Consider the following 20,704-nt stretch of genomic DNA (forward strand, 5'->3'; position numbering starts at 1 on the left):
ACTACGGGAATCCCTGTGGCATCACAGGAGACAGCCGTGACTCCGGGCTTGCCCCTGAGTCTCGCTCGGTCCTCTGACCAGGCAGCTGCCTCACCAGAGGCCGAGCCGGCGCAGTTTCGGCACCAGTAGCCTTCCTCCCCGGCTCCGGTGGAGTCACGGGTGGAGGCCGGGACCAGGGGCGCTTTTCCAAGTCCACCTCGGTACTCTGCGCGGGCGGCTGCCCCGCCTTAGGCTGAGCCTTTGCCGTTCTGGCATCAACCCAGCTCCACCCTCATGGAGAGCAAGTGGTGGCAGGAGTCGGCCCGGCACCGCGAGTGCCCCCTCCGGCACGAATTGATGTCCACCTGGAGCCGGTGATGGACTCCATGGAGCTGCGCCGGCGTCCGGTTCTGGAGTTATCCCCTGAGGTCCCTTTATCTCCAAAGGCCGGCCATCTGTTGGTGTATTGCTCTCCGGAGACGGGGCGCTGTGTTGTTGCTTTTTCTCGGGCGTCTTCCAGGGTGGGCTCTTTGCCCCCACACGGCCTAAATCCTCGAACTCCTCTTTCCGTGGTTCGCAGATGGCTTTCCTCCCACCTCTCTGCCTCTTGGGGCCCCGCAGGTTCCCCATTCATCTGTGGACCCCCCACTATTCCGGGGCTGGCTGCTTCCCTCTGGACATGGGAACAGGCGACTCAGCCTGCAGCCGCTATCCGCGGAAGAACTTCTTTCTCCTCTGGCGCCCTACGGAGGCTAGTGTTGCATTTGTTTGGGCTATTTCCATGGCTGCCGGTATTCTGCGGATGGGTGCACCTGTCGTTCTGTTTCCTACGAACAACCTTTTGGAAGTTCTCCACCAGGGCTCTGGTGGACGGGAGTTGTTCCTTCCCTTTGAGGTGTCACTCCACAATTCTCTAATGGGGCGCCCTACCACAGGTGATCCAGTGCCTCGGGCACTCATGCATCACCCTGCCCAGCGGGGCCCTGTTTGTCTTTCTTTCCACCCTTCTGCTCAGGGTTCTCGTCTGTCATGCTATGGCCACTTTTGTGGCTCTCCGTCGCCATGCCTGGCTACGTGATGCTGTTTTTCCTGAGCATATCGGGGAACGCTTGGTTGATCTACTGTTTAACACTCATGCAGACTCTGCCATTCAGCATCTTCTAGCGGGGCTCCATCCGTCCTCCCCCACCTCCCCCTCCTCCCCCCCTCCCCCCCCCCCCCCTCCTCCCCCTCCTCCTCCCCCTCTTCCTCCTCCTCCTCCTCCTCCTCCTCCTCCTCAGTAGGTGTTTTTTGTTGCTGACTCTCCGGGTCTTAGTGGGAGGTGTTATCCCACTGCTCCTGGAATCTGGTGTTGGGGTGACCGTTACACTTTCTGTGAGAGATTCTGTGCCCTCGGGGTCCTGGGTTGGCCTTCCTCTTCTGTTGGTTTAGCCTACCTTTGGCAGAGTGTTCTTTGACTGCTTCCTAAGCCTTCTGTGGTTTCTGCCAAAGGTTTACTACTTTGGTCTCTGATGCAGGATTTTCTTCCCTAAGAGTGGTTCACATACTTCTTGGGTCATGTCCCACCCTGTGTGGGGTATGTATAGCTATTGGGTAGCCCTGTCTTACATTGGAATGGTGTGGACCCCTTGCGGGTTCCTGTCCCTTCCTGGTGTTGCTGTATGCCGCTGGTGCGTTTTCTTGGGCAGTTGTGGCGTTGTGCTGTGGAGGTTTTGCCCTTTGTCTGATGTTTGGCTGTCCAGGAGGAGTATTTTCCTGTGTTGACGACAGAGTTGTCCTACTTGTTCCTCCTCTTGTTTTCTGGCTGGTTGCTTGTTGGCTCCCAGTTGTGCCCGCCTGGACGTTGTGGTCTAGAGTTCTGTGGCCCTTGTCGGCCTCCAGCTGCGCCTGCTGTTTCTTTTAGTCAGCGGCCTGGGGCCGTAGAGAGAGGCTTGGCGTCCCTGCTACTGGTTTTGTTCGGGAGCCTTATGGGACTATTTTTCGTCTTCCACCTGCCTTATTACTGAGGCGCTGTTCTGTCTGGCCTGTTAACGTCCAGCTGTGAGGAGTTCGGCCACCTTCTTCACTGGGTGTGTCCTCGGTGGAGGGCTCTTGCCCTTGTTTCTGCCTCTTCTCCTTGGAGTCTCTGGGTTACTCTTCTTCCCCGGTACTCCTCTGCATTCGGTGAAGGTCCCTGGTACATTGGCTGCTGGCCTCCCTTCGCGTTGCCTGTACCTGGGGCTTCTGACGGTGGTCCCTGGTACATTGGCGGCTGCCTCCTCTCGTATGCTGGTCTCCTTTCGTATTGCCTGTACCAGGGGTTTCCGGTGGAGGTCCCTGGTACATTGGCTGATGGCCTCTTTTCGTATTGTCCTTCCTTCTCATGCTTGGTGAGGGCAGGGCTGTCGCTTGGCGCTGTGACACATCCCCTTGGGGCGGTGTTCTCCGCGACGCTGAGGTTCAAGTCTGCTTATGGGGGGACGGGGCTTTTTTCCCCTGTCCCTGTGACTCATCCCCTGTTGGGGGGACTGGGTTATTTCCCTGTCCTGGCGAATTGTCCCCTGTCTGGGCCTTGGGTTCGCCTGAGCTGGGGTGGTCTTCTCGCAGACCCTCCTTCCCCTTGGGTATAGCTAGGGTATCTCTTCTACGTTAAGGAATCTGCGGCTAGTAGTTTCTATTAGATGTACAAGTTACTTACATTTGGTAACAATGTATCATTTAGAGACGATTCTAGCCGCAGATTCCTTCATGACCCGCCCTTCCTCCCCGTTCTGCGAGGGCCCTCTTGGTCTTCTGCACTCGCCTGCCTCCGGGTGGTTGTCTTTTGCGAGTGCCCTCTCTTACTCCCTCCTCCAGGGGATGCTCACCTTGTTGTCTTTTATAGGCACTCCTGCTCCCCTGCACCCTGGTCTCCAGTGTGGGGTGCGCTTGTGCTTCTTCCCCTTGTTGCTTGCACTTCTGTCTTTGGCAGTCCTTGGGGTTGAGGTGCCTTGGCTGGTCTCGACCTTTGCTTTTGGGTAACTTTCTCGCTCCTGGTATTGTCTGAGGTAGATTGTTTATTGCTCTCCGTTCTGACCTTGGTGTCCCTTTCTGTTTTGGGCAATGGTTGCAGACTTCTTGGTCTGCTGTGTATTTTTCACATGCTTCTGACCCGGGGAGGCTATTGTATTTATTTGCAGGATTGCTTTCCCGTAGCGGTGCCCTGTTCTTTCATTCCAGATATTGGTGCCTCAGTACCTGGCTCTATTCTGGATGGTGCTGTTCCTCACCATTGTTTCTTCCCTTCTGTTTAGTGGGGTTTTTCGCACACTGTTCCAGTATTCTCACCGTTTTGTTAGTAATGCCTCCGCGTTGTGGCGCATAAAAGTTCTCCGAAGAAAACTGATGCAGGCGCGCCGGGGTGGGACTTATGTATTCTCGCTGACGTCATGGAGGCGGACGACATCAGGGCTGAGTCATATGGTGCCGTCCCCCTGGCGCGCAGGGATGCTGTGGCAAAAAGTTTTCTGGATCCAGTCTCACGCCTAGGGGTAATTCTATGTTAAGGAATCTGCGGCTAGAATAGTCTCTACCAGATACATTGTTACCGAAGGTAAGTAACTTGTACGTCACAATGTATCAGAGGCTGGGCGTGAGGGCACTTTCTTCCATATCTGGTGGGACTTTTCTGTAATTCGGGAATACTTGGGGGAAGTGAGGTCCTGTGTGACGGCAATCTGTGAGAAGAAGGTTGAAATTACTCCCCAATTATGTTTACTGAATATATGGGGCACGACAGATCTCAAGATGGGGGAAAACTATGTTACGCTCTTCTTCAAGGTCCCGAAACGTAATATAGCAAGAAAGTGGGAGATGGATTCTAGACCGACCCTTTGAGACTGGGAAGAAGATATGGATTGGTGTATGCAAGCGGAACGTGTGATCTATGAGAGTAGGGAATGTCTCTAAAAATTGTCTAAAATCTGGGGAAACTGGACCACTAGTAGAGGGATGCTCTGCCCACCCGTTCAGGTAACCAATCAACTGGAAGAGGAATGACAGCCTGCAGGGGCGACGCGGCCTGTCTTCTGACAACAATTGTATTGTATTTCTAAAAATGTGTGAAGGGTAGTCCATGCTTGTATATGCAATGCCACACTTGTCCATCTGTAAGAACTATGCTATTGCTATTATGGTTTCTATCTGAAACAGACACGTTAGTGATAGATTCCTTACCTTAGAATATCCCCATGAGGCAGACTGGAACCGGAAAGTTTTGCTAGCAGTACCTCTGCGCGTCAGTAGGTGGCGTCCTGCGGTATCGTAAGCGCCGAGATGACGTCACGGAGACTAGTTAGGCGCCACCCATTCGCAGACTATGGCCAACCTCCTGCATTTGCTGAGGTTCTCCATCAACGTGCCCCAGTCACACCTGGGTCCCTCTCAGAAGCTCCCCTTCATTGGAGCAGTTCTGGATTTGACGCGGTTTCAGGGTTATCCTCCCAAACAGCGAGTCCGGGATATTCAGGCTATGATTCTGATCTTGCAGCCTCTATCCCGGGTTTCAGTCAGGATGACCCTCCGGCTCCTGGGCCTGATGGCCTCCTGCATCCTACTAGTACCACATGCCAGGTGGCATATGCGGGCTCTGCAGTGGGTCCTGAAGTTCCAGTGGGCACAGCACCGGGGCAACCTGTCCGATCACGTCTAGGTCTCGGAGGGAACTGCACAACAATTGCAGTAGTGGCTCACGAATCTCGATTGGGTCAATGGCGTTTCCCTCTCCCTTCCCCAACCGGAGCACACAGTGGTGACGGACGCGTCCCTCCTGGGATGGGGTGGCAACTTGTGAGAGGCGGAGATCAGAGGCCTCAGGTTTCCGGCGGAGTCCCGACTCCATATCAACCTTTCGGTGCTTCGGTTGATCAGACTGGCACTTAAGGCCTTCCTTCCCTCTGTCCGGGGAAGTGTGGTGCAGGTGTTCACGGACAACACCACCGCCATGTGGTATTGCAACAAACAGGGTGGGGTGGGGTGGTGGACCCTATGTCAGGAGGCTCTGCGCCTCTGGACATGGCTGGAACATCAAGGCATCACCTTGGTGGTTCAACACCTGGCAGGTTCTCTGAACGCCAGGACGGACAAACTCAGCCGCCGGTGCTTGATGGATCACGAATGGCGGCTGAACTCAGATGTGGCGCAATGTCTCTTTCGGCAGTGGAGAGAGCCTTGGTTAGATCTATTCGCCACCGTAGAGAACGCGCAACGTCATCAGTTCTGCGCGTTGGAATTTCCAAGGCGGCACTCGCTCAGTGACGCTTTTCGTCGCAGGTGAAGCTGCGGTCTGTTGTACGCCTTTCCGCCTATACCACTTCTGCCCAGAGTGCTGAAGATCTGGCGCGACCGGGCCCAAGTCATCCTTGTTGCTCCGAATTGGGCACGAAGATATTGGTATCCCGAGCTACTCAGCTTGGCTATCGATCCCCCGATCCGGCTGCCTCTTCGCGAGGATCTTCTGGCGCAGCAGCAGGGGACCGTCTTCCACCCGAACCTGTCCAGTCTCCACCTCCATGCATGGAGATTGAGCGGCGACAGTTTGATCTTCCTCCCGAAGTCTGTGATGTCATTCTGGCAACCAAGCGTCTCTCCACGAAAACGGTATACGCCTGCAGATGGAACAAGTTTGTGGCGTGGTGCACAGCCAAGTCTGTGATCCCCTTTCTGCCCCTCTTTCTGAAGTTCTTCTGTGCCTTCTTTCCTTGGCCCGGCAGGGTCCAGCTCTGGGCACTATCAAAGGTTATCTTTCTGCCATCTCCGCCTTTCTATGGCTTCCTGACCAGCCTTTTCTTAAAGGCATTACGCACACGTTTCCTCCCGTGCCATTCATCATGCCTCAATGGGACTTGAACCTTGTCTTGACGTTTCTGATGTGCGCTCTCTTCGAGCCCCTTGCTAACTGTCCTTTGCGTCTTCTCACCTTATAGACTGCTTTCCTGATTGCTATTACCTCTGCCAGAAGAGTGAGTGAGCTCCAGGTTCTTTCTTCTAAACCGCCTTTCCTTTCTGTTCATCCGGACAAGGTGGTTCTGTGGTCCCGTCCTTCTTTCTTGCCAAAGGTTGTCACGCCCTTCCACATCGGGCAGACCATCACTTGTGCCCTCCTTCTTTCCGCCTCCGCATCCTTCCAGAGAGGAAGAAAGGCTCCACCGTCTGGACCCAAAACATGCGCTCTCCTTCTACCTGAGCCGCACACAACAGTTCCGGGTGGATGACCAGCTCTTTGTTGGCTACGTGGGTGCCAAAAAAGGTCGGACTGTGCACAAACGGACCATCTATCGGTGGGTCGTTCTCTGCATTAAGGCCTGTTACTCGTTGGCTAAGAAGGAGCCTCCTGTGGGGCTGCGTGCCCATTCGACCAGGGCAACTGCAGCCACTACTGCCTTTGGACGTGGCGTTCCCTTGCAGGACATTTGTCAGGCAGCTATGTGGGACTCGCTGCCCACGTTTACCAAGCATTACTGCCTTGACAGTCCGGTCTGGAGAGACTGCTTCTGTGGACGTTCTGTTCTCCGTGACTTCCTGGTGTAATCTTGTTCGCAGACCCACCACCGGGGTTGGTATTGCTGGGGTATCTATTCTAAGGTAAGGAATCTATCACTAACGTGTCTCTTTCAGAGGCACAAGTTACTACCGATATATCTGTAAGAGACATTAGTTAGTGATAGGTTCCTTACCGCCCTACCCATCCTCCCCATTCTGCAAACTGATTACTAGGGTTAAGGTCATCCCCTTTTCAGGGCCCTGGTTTCTTGGCACCAGTAGTCAGTTTCTTGCATGGCTCTGTGTTCCTGGTGCAGAAAGTAGTGTACAGAACTGACGCCAGCGTGCATGGGTGGCGCATAAGTAGTCTCTGTGACGTGATCTCGGCACTTACGATGCCAGCGACGGACGCGGAGCTGCATGATGCCACCTACTGACACGCAGGGGTACTGCTAGCAAAAGTTTCTGGATCCAGTCGGATGCCTGGGGATATTCTAAGGTAAGGAATCTATCACTAATGTCTCTTATAGATATATTGTTACACAAGTAGTAACTTGTGCGTTTGCAATAAAGAGTCTACATGCAAAGAAATTCTGTATAACTTATAAATATAGAAAGATTTTTTATTGCTAAATGTAAAATGATGAGGTTGAGGAATAATTATATCAAAGCCATCCCTTTACTACTTCATTTCTCCTCTTTCCTCCCTCTCATTCCCCCTCACCCTCAAACCCTCCAATTCACCACGAACTGGTAAAAAGCTAAAGGACGGTTTATATTCTGGAGCATGGAACTTTTGACTGAGTTTACCTCCTTTCAAGTTCTGTTTTTCTATATATTGTGTATATGCTTTGTAGCAGCCGATCATGTTTCTGTGCAGCTTCTGTGGAGCTCTGGGATGTTGTGCATCTTACTTTCTTATTATGCTACATCAGAATGTTACCTGCCTTCATTCATTACATTCTTGTGCCATTCCCTTGTTTTACTCTTCTCTTCTTCTAGCTGGATCCTTATGAATACGAGACCATAGAAGGAATCTTGAGAGCCATCCAAGCCGCAGATGAAAAAAATACGAGTATTCAGCTGAACCAGGTACAATAACTAATGTTCTTATAGGAATTGCCATTTTACATACTTTATTTATGGGACTAAAAGAACACTCCACAATTAGGGTTATCAGGCTGCACCGAGGCTGATGGGCCTGGGAGTTGTCTTTCTTTTCTTTAATTGAAATATGTGGACTATTGTCCCTGGTGGCAATGGTTTGTACCAGGAAAGCCCGGTATTTGAAACATGGTGCACTGTCAACAAAATTCAACACTAGTGTGAGGATTGTAGACTCCCAAATCATGTTATTAATTTGTGTTTCCAATGGGATCTGAAGAGCTATTCACTGGTTTTGCAATGCAATTCAAGAGTAGGGCCCTATCTGAGTCTTCTTACAAGGGCTATTTGTTGCATTTTTATTGCTGAATGTTACTTTTTTTCATTAGCCATCAGAAAGTATTGTTTTGCCATTAAATAAAAATGTATATTAAAACTGATTACATCTAATACAAATTGCAGTCGTAGCACAAACATCAGATTCCAAAAAAGGAGTACACATCTACTCACTTCAGTCTCACTTCCAGAAAGATAACCCCATTATGTCTTTAGGATTTCTGTGGCTATTATGCTAATTAACTGCTGGTTAAATCAACACATTTTCCTACTGCTTCCTATGTCTGTTCCCATAGTGGTAAGTTCGCTGGTGTCTGTGCTAGGTCCCTTTTAACATTTTTGCACAGTGACCAAGAGTGGACTGGGAAGCCGCCCGCTGCTCAGGCAACATGCAACATACTTCCAAAACTCATACTCTGTTCACCTCCACATGCACCACTGTTAACTCGTCATCCTTTCACAGGCTTGTCTCCTCTAAAGAGAACACGCAGTACATTAGAAGTCACATACAACTTAGTTTTGCCAATGCATTTAGTTTTAGATCTGCTAATAAAACATTATCTTCACGGAGGAAGCTCAGGACTTTGCGAGGAGAGACCGTAATCACATCCAGTAATGCAGCTGTGTATTCATTTCCCTCCATCTGTTCATCCTCTTGAGGGAAAGGTGAAAGCAAAATCAACTGACGGAATTTAAATTAAGCAAGTACTGAAAATAGGAGTCTAGCTCTAGCACAGAAGAGATTTTTGGGTGACATGAAGGGGGCAAGTCAAAGTTGGTAGACCGAATTTAGAAATGGGGACAAGTATATATAATATATAGAAGGAAGAAAAATGGGTATGGGTGAGACCAGCATTACATTTGAAAACAACACAGAGAAAGTGAAACAGGATTAGAAAAGTGTCAATGGATGCAAGGGACGACGATAGATGAGCTGTGGAAGGAAGATGAAAAAGTAGATGAAGAATTTGAAAGCTGACTGAAGAAGTGCAAGAGAATAAGAAGGAAGGCAAATAAAACTAGAGAGGAGTAGTAGTCTTTGTGTGAAACTGAGGGTGAAAATATGTCTCAGTAGCTTGGGAGGTGACCAAAAATATTCCGGATTTCTGGATGCTAGTTAGCTTGCATCTTCAGTTCTGTGTTATAGAGGAAAGATAGTTTGAGAAATAGAGAGATTGGTCAAACACTCAAGATGAAAATAGTAGAGTGCAGCAGAAAGAAGGGTGGGAAAATATGGTATCTGAAAGAAACAGGTTAGTATTAGATTCCTTACCTTAGAATATCCCCAGGCGTCAGTCTGGATCCGGAAACTTTTGCGTAGCAGTACCCCTGCGCGTCGGTAGGCGTCGTCTGCAGGCGTCCCCTGCGGCTCCGCGTCCGTCGTCGGCTTCGTGCGCCGTGATGACGTCGCTGGAGTGTATAGACGCCGCCTCCGCGCGCTGACGTCAGTTCTTCTTTTTTCCGCGCCAGTTAGCGCAGATCCGAAGAGCAGTACTCCGGTCTTTTGACCAAAGTTTTTGATTACTATCTAACTCTTAAGGTGCCGGTAGGATGCCCGGTTTTAAGAATTGTGACGGGTGTGACCGCACGATGTCGGTCACGGACCACCACCGACTCTGCCTCCGGTGCCTGGGCGCGGACCACGACGTGGACTCCTGCGTCGACTGCCGGGCCTTGACGAGTAAGGCTAGACGGGAGCGGTCCCGCAAGCTACTCGAGCTCCGGGTGTCAGACCCGCGTCGAGAGCGGTCCCGGTCCGGCCGGAGGTCGAGGGAGCGGTCGAGGGAACGGTCGCGGAGCCACCACGAGCGCTCCGTAAGTCGTCACCATTCCTCTGGTTCCTCAGGCAAGAGACACAAGAAGTCGGGGCGTCGTCATCGTACCCCCGACTCCCCCCGACGCGGCCGGGGGTTCGGGTGGCCCCACCCCCGCGGCTCCGTGTGGGTCGCTGACGCTGCCTGCTCCATACCAGTCGGTCCCTGGGCAAGGCGCGTCGCGCGAGGAGAGAGGAGTTCCTCATGGCCATGAGGGCACTGTCTCCTCCGACGGGGCCTACGGCGCCTGCGGGCCCGGTGGTCCCGTCCGGGGGCCCGAGCGGTTCGGGTGCTCCTGCCCCGACGCCGTCGGGTGCTCCGGCCCCGACGCCGCCGGCGGCTCCGGCCCCGGCGCTGCTGGGCCCTTCAGGGTCGACGCCGGCTGGTCCGCCGGCCTCTCCGGCGCCGATTCCATCGGGGCAACCCATGGTGCCGCCTCCGGGACTCCGACGCCGGCTCCGGCCGGCGTCGGGGCTCCGGCGCCGGCCCCGGGATGGCGCCGTCCCCATTCCCTCCCCTACTCCGGTCGCGGAGTCGGACCGGCGTCGTCCGACGCCGAGTCCGGCGCCGATGGGGCCCATTGACCCCGAGGAGCCGGTCTACATCATTGACTCTGAATATGGTGAGGATGCAGATTATGGAGAGGGTTGGGAGGGGTCTGAGGACCCTCTGTCACGCGAGTGTCAGTACGACGTGGACTGGACAGGTGACTTGGGTGACGCCAGTGGTCTGGACGACTCTCCTAACCCTGGCTTTGTCTCGCCTCCTATTGTGGCCTCGGAGGCTGGGGCTGCTTATTCAGTGGTGTTGATGAGGGCTGCCAAGGCTTTACACCTTGAGCTCCCCGTCGCGGTCGTGAGGCCTAACATCCTCACTGAGGTCTTCAAACCGCAGTCATGCCCACAGGAGCCGCTGCTGCCGTTCAATGAAGCCTTGACAGACGTTCTTTTGGGCACGTGGTCCAGGCCCGCTTCAGGTTCGCCTGTTGATAGGAACGTGGCCAGACGCCACCGTCCGTGTCCGGACGACCCCAAGTTCCTGTCCACCCATCCCACCCCTGAGAGTCTGGTGATCCAGGCCTCTACTTCCCAGACCGCATTTCCGTCGGCCCCGCCCGACCGGGAATCAAAGAGGTACGACCAGTATGGGAAGAAGGTCTTCTCGTCCCTGAGTTTGGGACTGCGGTCTTGCAACACCGCGTGCCTCTTGGGCCACTACACCCACTCTCTGTGGGATACGGTCGCGGAGTGTCTGCCAGAATGCCCGCAGGAGGTACGGGCGAAGCTCGGCAAGGCTATGATTGAAGGCCGAGACGCAGCACGATATTCCATCAGGTGTGGTCTTGATACGACCGACTCGCTGGGTAGAGCGATGTCCACGACGGTGGCGATTCGACGCCACGCCTGGCTGAGATCCGCCAACTTTTCGGCGGATGTCCAAAATACTTTGATGGACATGCCGTTCAATGGCAGTCGCTTGTTTGGCGACAAAGCGGACCACGCGCTGGAGCGCTTCAAGGACTCCAGGGTCACAGCCAAGTCCTTGGGTCTCTCGACCCAGCGCCAGCAAACTGGTTCGTTTCGCTCCTTTCGTGGCCACGGAAGGGGCGGTCCCACACGTGCTGCCAGCCACGCACCGCAGAATACTTCTCAACGCGGTGGCGGCCGTGGATTCCGCCGTGGAGGCGGTCGGGGACAACGGCGAGGTCAGGCCACCCCCCCCCCCCTCCCCCGCAGCATCAGCCTCCAAATCCTCCTAGTCCAAGCTTTCAGGCCCATGTGACGCCAGTGGGTGGCAGGGTTCGCCATCACCACTCCCGCTGGCGCACCATCACATCGGACAGGTGGGTGCTGCAGCTCGTCCGAAGGGGCTACTCCCTCTCCTTCGAGAGCACTCCTCCAGCCATGCCACCGCAGAACCACCGTGTGTCGGGGGACCACTTGACACTTCTGCAGGAGGAAGTTACGGCCCTCTTGGCCAAGGGGGCCAACGAGCGCGTACCTGGGCCAGAAGTAGGGTGTGGTTGCTACTCCCACTACTTTCTGGTACCCAAGAAGGACAAGGGGGGCCTGCGTCCTATCTTGGATCTACGGAACGGCTTCCTCCGGAAGGAGAAGTTCAAGATGTTGACTTTGGCTCAGGTCTTGGCTGCTCTAGACCCTCAAGACTGGATGGTGGCGTTGGACTTGCAGGATGCGTATTTTCACATCCCCGTCCTGCCGGCCCACCGACGTTACCTGCGGTTCACGGTAGGCCACGAGCACTTTCAGTTTATCGTGCTTCCATTCGGCCTTACCAGCGCCCCACGGGTGTTCACGAAAGTGATGGCGGTGGTCGCAGCTCATCTGCGCCGGTTAGGGGTTTCAGTCTTCCCCTACCTCGACGACTGGTTGTTGAAGGCGGGCTCGCCCCAGACAGTCGTCCACCACCTTCAGATGACGGCAGACCTCCTGCACGAGCTGGGGTTTTCCATCAATGTGCCGAAATCACACCTGTGTCCCTCTCAAAAGCTCCTTTTCATCGGAGCGGTTCTCGACTCGGCGCAGTTTCGGGTTTATCCTCCGGAACGGCGGGTCCGGGATATACAGGCTCTGATTCCCATCTTTCAGCCGTTATCCCGGGTTTCGGTCAGGTTGACGCTGCGGCTGCTGGGGCTGATGGCTTCCTGCATCCTTCTGGTGCATCACGCCCGGTGGCGGATGCGGGCTCTGCAGTGGGACCTGAAGTTTCAGTGGGCCCAGCATCAAGGCAACCTATCCGACCATGTCCTGATCTCGTAGGGCACTGCGAGACAGTTGCAGTGGTGGCTTACGGACCGCGATTGGGTCAGAGGCAGATCCCTCTCCCTTCCCCAACCGGAGCACGTAGTTGTGACGGACGCGTCCCTCCAGGGCTGGGGAGGCCACTTGGAAGAGGCGGAGATCAGAGGCATCTGGTCTCCGGCGGAGTCCCGGCTCCATATCAACATGTTGGAGCTGCGGGCGATTCGCCTAGCACTGAAGGCATTCCTCCCCTTTGTCAACGGGAGTGTAGTGCAGGTGTTCACGGACAACACCACCGCCATGTGGTACTGCAACAAGCAGGGCGGAGTGGGGTCGTGGACCCTTTGCCAGGAGGCTCTGCGTCTCTGGCAATGGCGTGGAACGTCAGGGTGTGACTCTGACGGTTCAACACCTGGCAGGTTCTCTGAACGCCAGGGCGGACGAACTCAGCCGTCGGTGCTCGGTGGATCGCGAATGGCGTCTGAACTCGGACGTGGCGAAAGGCCTCTTTCTGCAATGGGGAGAGCCTTGGTTAGATCTATTCGCCACAGAAGAGAACGCGCAATGTCATCAGTTCTGCGCGTTGGAGTTTCCAAGCCGGCACTCGCTCGGCGACGCCTTTCGGCGCGAGTGGAGTTGCGGTCTATTGTACGCCTTTCCGCCTATACCACTTCTGCCCAGAGTGCTGAAGAAGATCAGGCGCGACCGGGCCCAAGTTATCCTTGTGGCTCCGGACTGGGCTCGAAGGTACTGGTATCCCGAGCTACTCAGCATGTCAGTCGGTCCCTCGATCCGCCTGCCCCTTCAGGAGGACCTTCTGTCGCAGCAGCAGGGGACGGTCCTCCACCCGAACCTGTCCAGTCTCCACCTCCATGCGTGGAGATTGAGCGCCGACAGTTGAGGCCATTTGACTTGCCTCCTGAAGTTTGTGCTGTGATTCTGGCAGCCAGGCGTCCCTCCACAAAGTCGGTATACGCCTGCCGGTGGAACAGATTTGTGGCATGGTGCACAGCAAAGGCTGTGGACCCTCTCTCTGCCCCTCTTTCCGAGGTTCTCCTCTTTCTTCTCTCTCTTGCCCAGCAGGGCTCTGCTCTGGGCACTATCAAGGGCTACCTTTCTGCCCTTTCGGCCTTTCTGAGGCTGCCTGATCAACCTTCTTTGTTCAAGTCCCCTATTGTAACAAGATTCTTGAAGGGCATCACGCACATGTATCCACCTGTTCCGTTCGTGATGCCTCAGTGGGACTTGAACCTGGTTATGACTTTCTTGATGTGCGCTCCCTTTGAGCCACTTCATTCCTGTCCTCTCCGTCTCCTGACTTTAAAGACGGCCTTCCTGGTTGCCATCACCTCTGCCAGGAGGGTAAGTGAGCTCCAGGCTCTTTCTGTCAAACCTCCTTTCCTGTCCATTCATCCAGACAAGGTGGTTTTGAGAACTAGACCTTCTTTCCTGCCCAAAGTAGTCTCTACTTTTCACATCGGGCAGTCCATCACCTTACCTTCCTTCTTCCCGCCTCCGCATCCTTCAAAGGATGAAGAGCGGCTCCATCGTCTGGACCCAAAACGTGCGCTTTCATTTTATATGGATCGCACACGCCAGTTCCGGGTGGATGACCAACTGTTTGTTGGCTACGTGGGTGCGAAGAAGGGAAGGGCGGTACATAAACGGACCATCTCTCGGTGGGTCGTTCTGTGCATCAAAGCGTGCTACTCTTTGGCTCGGAAGGAGCCTCCTGTTGGGCTGAAGGCCCATTCCACTCGGGCCACGGCGGCTACTACTGCCCTGGGCCGGGGAGTCCCTTTGCAGGACATTTGCCAGGCGGCTACGTGGGCCTCGCTGCACACCTTTGCGAAGCACTACTGCCTGGACAGTCAAGTCCGGAGGGATGGCTTCTTTGGCCGTTCGGTCCTCCAGGACTTTCTGGTGTAGATTTGTATTGGTTCGCAGACCCACCACCGGGGTTGGTATTGCTGGGGTATCTATTCTAAGGTAAGGAATCTAATACTAACCTGTTTCTTTCAGATGAACAAGTTACTTACCTTCGGTAACGATATATCTGTAAGAAACAGTAGTTAGTATTAGATTCCTTACTGCCCCACCCATCCTCCCCGTTCTGCGAACTGATACCTAGGGTTAAGGACATCCCTTTCAGGGCCCTAGTTTCAAATGGCACCAGTGTTGGTTCTCACACGGCTCTGCGTGTTCTGGCGCGGAAAAGCTGTGTACAAAGAACTGACGTCAGCGTGCGGAGGCGGCGTCTATATACTCCAGCGACGTCATCACGACGCCGACGACGGACGCGGAGCCGCAGGGGACGCCTGCAGACGACGCCTACCGACGCGCAGGGGTACTGCTACGCAAAAGTTTCCGGATCCAGACTGACGCCTGGGGATATTCTAAGGTAAGGAATCTAATACTAACTACTGTTTCTTACAGATATATCGTTACCGAAGGTAAGTAACTTGTTCGTTAGGTAGAAGGACAAGCAAAGGATGAGAATGCAAGAAAACACAAGTCAAGTTTATGGGTTTAAATGAATTGATTAGATAGCCAACGAAGGTTCAATGGCCAAAGGACACTTGGTGGTGTCATTGTGGAGATCTACGTTGGGAAACAGTAAACATGAAAGATTTAGTTGTCTCCCATATGGGAATGGAAAGCTAGGCCAAAGAAAGATGATATAAGCAAGAGGACTAGTGTTACTGGGAAAGATAAAATTGCTGAGACAGAACGGTGGGGAACACAGAATTGAATGGGGAGTAAAAGTTGAGGACTGAAAGTCACAAAACACAGAGTAACTGTAGTACTAGAAACAGAACTTGAATCAAAAGAGGGTAGTCTTAGAGACCCTTAAGGAAGACCTTGGAACAGATGGAAGACTAACACTACAGAAAGATCAAGAAGAAGAAGTACTTTAAGGCCACACGTAGCGTGTTAAGCATGGGTAACAGAAATAATTATGCTCAATTGTTTTCTAACCATTGCAGGGGACTCTTAGCACATACATTAACTTGTTGCCTTGAATTCTTAGGAAATCTTTGAATAGCATTAGGAGAGAATGCAGAAATCTGATTTAGGTGATTAGCGACCTACAGAGAGTTGGATACTTTAGGGACAACTGTTTGATTGTAATGAGAAGAATGGTAGCCAGAGTGGAGAGGCCAGCATTGAGTATCCAGGTAGTTAATTGTACACTGTCTGTTCCAGGAACCTGAAGGGATAAGAAAGCAAAGTTTTAAGATAGAAGGTTCAGTGAACAGTTTTTGAGAAAAGGAGCAATTTTGGTGTGTTTTTAGGAAGACTGGGAGATGTGAGATGAGAGGTCATGTTTGATAAAAAGTGCTGTGACAGCCTTCTTAACCGTTTTATAGTAAAAATGTTCAAGTTTTAAGACCATTGCATTTGAGAAGGATTTAGAGTAGTATAGTGCAAACAAAAGACAAACAGATAAGATGGGCCCTGCCTCAGCAATTTGTTTTTTATTGCAGCTGGTTGAAGTTTACTAAAGCAAAACACCTTGTTCAGGTAATGGTATTTTGGTCTGGATCCTAAGATGAGATTTTTACATGTGGCTTTTAACTCGAATATCAATCCAACCATCATCAAGAGTCCACAAAATCTTAATGCATTCCTTCATTTCTACAAATGGATTAGTAAGAATTTGGACCTCAGTGCTGAGAGGGAGATTACCGTGCAAGCCTTTTGTGTGGAAGAACTGGCCAGCAATTCAGGGTTCATTGCAGTGCAGGATCAGTTTACTACTTGTTTAATTAAAAGAATAGTTCTACGTTTATCATTTGAAAAAAAAAATAAAGTGGCTCCGAAGTGCACTATTTTACTTTCCAAAATTGATACAACAGAAATATATTGACTACTTAGTTAGCGCAAGCTACACTCTGAATTGTCTTTCTGCACTTAAACAACTGATACTAGATGTATCTAAAACAATGAGACCTTTGGCTCTGCAGAACTTAGAAGATGCCATGCTAATCCTGCAGAAGGAGCCAAGGGTTTTGTAAGACATAGCTTTTTTACTCTGGTGACTATGTATTGAATTATAAAAGTGAGTTATGATGTTATTTGTCTCTTCTGCAGGCCCTGGGCCTCGTGGAGCACCTGAAATCTTACAAACGGGTCTCGCCCCCTGGAGACCAAGAACACCAGTATGTCTTGGAGCATGGCTTTGCCTTGCCCTCTTCTGCTCAGACAAGGCTTCCATTTCACATACTTTTCTTCCAGACGTCTAAGAGTTTCTGGAGTATCATATGTAAGTAACCGGCAATAACACTTTCAGGGTTACCATGTTTCTTATTGGGAATTTTGATTTTATGCATTGAAAAATATATCTATGTTAACTGATCTAATCTGATGGTGGTTGTTGGACCCGGTCCTTTGGGCAGGTTTACCCCGTGACTTTTTGCTTTTTCCTAGCCTGTTTTTGGAACCTGGATTGGTGATTGTAGGCCTCTGCGCACTTTTTCACTGTGGTACAGTATAAAGTGCGTGTGCTTTCTGTGTATGGATGGTGAGTGACCTGCCCTCCCATAGGAATGACTGGGAAATATGTATGCCCATGGTAGATTCCTGATGCGTGGGGAGTGCAGGGGCGAGTTTGATATGTATGAACTCGTGAGAATGAATGCTGCAGAATGGTGTATGCGGCATGGCTGTGTGTAGTCTAGAAGCGCCACTTTTAGAAGTTGGCATAATTGTGTAGTGAGTCTGCTAGCACGTGATTGGCTGATGGGCCTGGCCCAGGCATGCCTGGGCCTGTTGGTAGATGGACTGTCTGGTTTGAGTAGAACAGGGTCTGCAGGGTCTGCAAGGCCCCGGAGGAGGGGGTAGATGAAAGGCCCCTCTGCTGTCAGGGATGGGAGGAAAGAGCGTCTGGTGGTGCCGGGCTGTGCCTGCCGCCCACCCTGCTGGCTCTCCATCCTGGCGGCCCACTGTCACCTCTGGCCCTGAAGCTGTCAGGGAGACGTAAACCAGAAACATTCCAGTACTCAGGGCCCCTTGCACGAAAGCTTCAAAGTACTTCAAAGGCATTTCTGTGTATAAGAAGGGACGGTGTCTCCTTCCAAAGGGTTCTTGTCTTTGCTCTTGTGGCTGACTGGGATCTACCAAGGGTGGGCGCTGCCCAGCCCCTGGACACCTGGATTCCTGGACTCCTGGGGGACCCTTCTGCCTGCCTGGGCTGAAGGGGGGACTTGGCTTTGCCCCTGGGGAAGTTCTGGGACCATGGCAGCATGGAGAAGCTGCCCTTTTCCTGTGGAGAGCGCTGGAGTTGGTTTCTAGCGCCTAGAGGCGCTGGGCTTCGCCTTGAGCGCCTGGGAGCGCTCTGCCTGCTGTCTAGCGCTTTGGAGCGCTTCATTTCCCCCAAGCGCATGAGAGCGCTGTCGCTGGACTTTCTAGTGCTTAGGAGCGCTTTTGGTGCTCGCTTGTAGCGCTGGAGGCGCTGAGGATTCCTGGCCGTATTTACTTAATCAATTACGAGTGCCCACCTCGATCTGCCGCGGTGAAAACAAACCACGAAGGGGCCGCGACCGGATTGGACGAGACCCGAGGAGGGACGCGCTCTGGTTGGCCGGTGGATAGTCGCGTCATCGGCGAGGCCGCGCTGCCATTGGTTGGCGGCCTCGCGTCATGAGGGGCTCGTCGCAGGAGCCGCGACGCGATTGGCTGGGCCGCCCCTGAGGCCGTGGAAGAATGGGGAAGACGAGAAAGGTGGCGGCCGGTTAACAGGGCTCCCGTGTGCCGAGGGAGCCCTGCAGCGAGAGGAGAGCGGCCGCGAGCGGCTGAGCGGCCCGGCGGGGCTCCGTGGTGGAAGAGGAGCCCCGCGCTGGCCAGACGAAGAGAGCCGCCGCCCGGAGGAGCCGCCCCTGAGGCCCGGTGAGTTGAAGGGCTGGGGGGCTCCGTGTGGACCGGGTGAGACGGGGGCTCCGTGATGCTGCTGCTCCGTGAGGGAGCAGATGGGTTCTCGTGGTGCCGGTAGAGGCACCAAGGAAGGGCGGCCCCGAATGGCAGTGGGTCGCCCCACCGTGAGCAAAGAGCCCGCGAGGGGCTCTTGAGGGCCCGCATTGCTTCGTGTTGGTGCCGGGTTAGAGGCACTGCTTCAGGGCGGCCCCAGATGGCAGCGGGCCGCCCCAACGGTGTGTAGAGTCCGTTTGGCTCCAGAGAGGGCCATATTCGAGAGGGGGGGGCTTCGGGGCATATTGTCGGTGCTCGTCCCCTTCTGCCCCCGAGTGTGAGGACTAGAGTCCGGTGAGGCTCCTGGGGGCATCATTGTTTTAAGAGTCTGTGTGGCTCCAACGTCTGGGGCATGTGTGATATGCCCAGAGCCTGTGTGGCTCCAGCAGTGGCGCAGTTGGCGCCTAAGGGCCAGTGAGGGCCCTAGCACAAGTTTGTTGTTCTCCAGGTGCCCAGCACTTTGTGGGCACCTGCCACGTTTAGGCTTTTTATACTTTGAGACTGGCGCTGCATGGCAGCGCACCCTGACACTGAGACTCAGGGCGTCTGAGCCCCAACAAGGCCGTTGGCCTAGGGACTGCCACAGGTAGTGGCTCATGTGATAGTATTTGCCTAATGTGAGTTTTGCGCATTGTGATGTGGTGCTAGGAAATGTAATGCATTTAGTATGATTACGCACCTTGATCTTACACCTCTGAATGTTTTTAGACATCATGTGATTCTTGCGCTATTGCTTTACTCTTGACACCTCTGAACGTGTAGGTTTATGCATAATGTGTCTTACTTTTCCTGCGCTGTACCTCTGAATGTTTAGTCATCATGTGTCTTCTTGCGCTGCACCCCTGAATGTATTTTATTGCATCATGTGCTTTATCCTTAACACCTCTGAATGCTTTAGGCATCCTGTGTTTCTCTTTATTACTCCTCTGAATGTAGGTTATTGCATCATGGGTAATGTGTTCTTTTCTTAGACCCCTAAATGCTGTGTGATACTTAGGGGGTTGTTCTTTTAGTACAGGTGGTCCTTGTGAGGTCCTGGTCCCCTGCGTGACAGTCTCCCAAGGAGTTTAGGGTTGCGTAGGTGGTACTTACCTGTTCCCAGTAGTTACTGGATGTGATCTATAACTGTTACTTTGTGTTACAGTGAAGTTTATATACTTTTATTCTAATTTCTGACAAGTATTTCTATATCTGCAAAGTGTTGATTCAGACAGTGGCCCATGTGGCCCTGTCTTGTAAATAATCCCTTGTGAATATTGCCGTGCCAGTTGGCACAATGTACATGTGTGATTTCTATCTGATATGTTTTGACAATACAAAAGTTATTTTAATATAACCTTGTGTGGAGTCTCTTTTGTGGTGTGCCTAGTATGTTGTTGCTGTCGTGCGCTGACGCAAATGCTTTACACATCGCCTCCGAGCTTAGCCTAGACTGCCCGCGCCATGCTACCTAGAGGGCGAGCAGGGGTTATCTTGGCGTGTGACTTCCTTGCCCTGACTGGAATGGTGGTTTCTGCCTGGCTTTGGCATAAGCCTTAGCCTACCAGAAATAGCCGGTTTCCAACAGTGGTAATCTGTCTCCTTGTCACAAGCCAATTCTCCAGTTAGTTGCACAAAAATTCTTACTCAGTCCTATTGCTCAAATTCTGAAAATACAAATAAGAAATCCCTAAAGATCAGACACTGCGCATGTCAGTGGGACGCTTCCATAGCTGTTTCATCATGTCTAGCATGGACAGCCAGTTTAGTCTCGGGTAAGGTGTGGGGGGATGTTTGAGAACTATGTGCAGTGCTGGACGTGGCTGCTTGCCCAAGAATAACAACTTGAAAGTGAAGAACTATCACACAAGGGACCATACTGGGCAGTTCTAACAGCCTTCCCATTATATTATTTCAGTGCACCTCTTTTGCCCTTGTCTTCACCACCTGTTCTATTCCTGGCTCCTGCTTCCAGGAACCAAGAACAGCAGGAGGCCCATTCCTCCAGGGCGAAGGCAGCCACCACAGCCCTCCAGCGTGGTGTTCCTGTCTATGACATCTGCCAAGTGGGCATCTCTGCACACACTTGCCAGACACTACTGCCTGGATTCCCAGGTCCGCACAGAAGGACTGTTTAGTCGCTCTGTTTTACTTGATTTTCTTGTCTAAGCTGTTCTGCTGTTCCGCCCCCGGGGATTGCCATTGCTTGGGTATCTGTTCAAAGGTAAGGATTCTACAGGTAGACGTCTTTATCAGATGGACAAG

General features: G+C 52.7%; 1 protein-coding gene across 2 annotated transcripts in view; it reads left to right on the forward strand.

Annotated features, from left to right (window-relative positions):
• KNTC1 (kinetochore associated 1) overlaps window positions 1-20,704 on the forward strand; it is a 913,665-nt gene that overhangs the window by 485,143 nt on the left and 407,818 nt on the right. For both annotated transcript variants that reach the window (XM_078667574.1, XM_078667573.1), the window contains exons 45-46: window positions 7,480-7,569; window positions 16,589-16,760. In XM_078667574.1, coding sequence (XP_078523700.1) covers window positions 7,480-7,569; window positions 16,589-16,760 — 262 coding nt within the window. The remainder of the gene's footprint in view (window positions 1-7,479; window positions 7,570-16,588; window positions 16,761-20,704) is intronic.

Source organism: Lissotriton helveticus, chromosome 11 (assembly GCF_964261635.1).
Source record: "Lissotriton helveticus chromosome 11, aLisHel1.1, whole genome shotgun sequence".
Classification (NCBI taxonomy): Eukaryota; Metazoa; Chordata; class Amphibia; order Caudata; family Salamandridae; genus Lissotriton; species Lissotriton helveticus.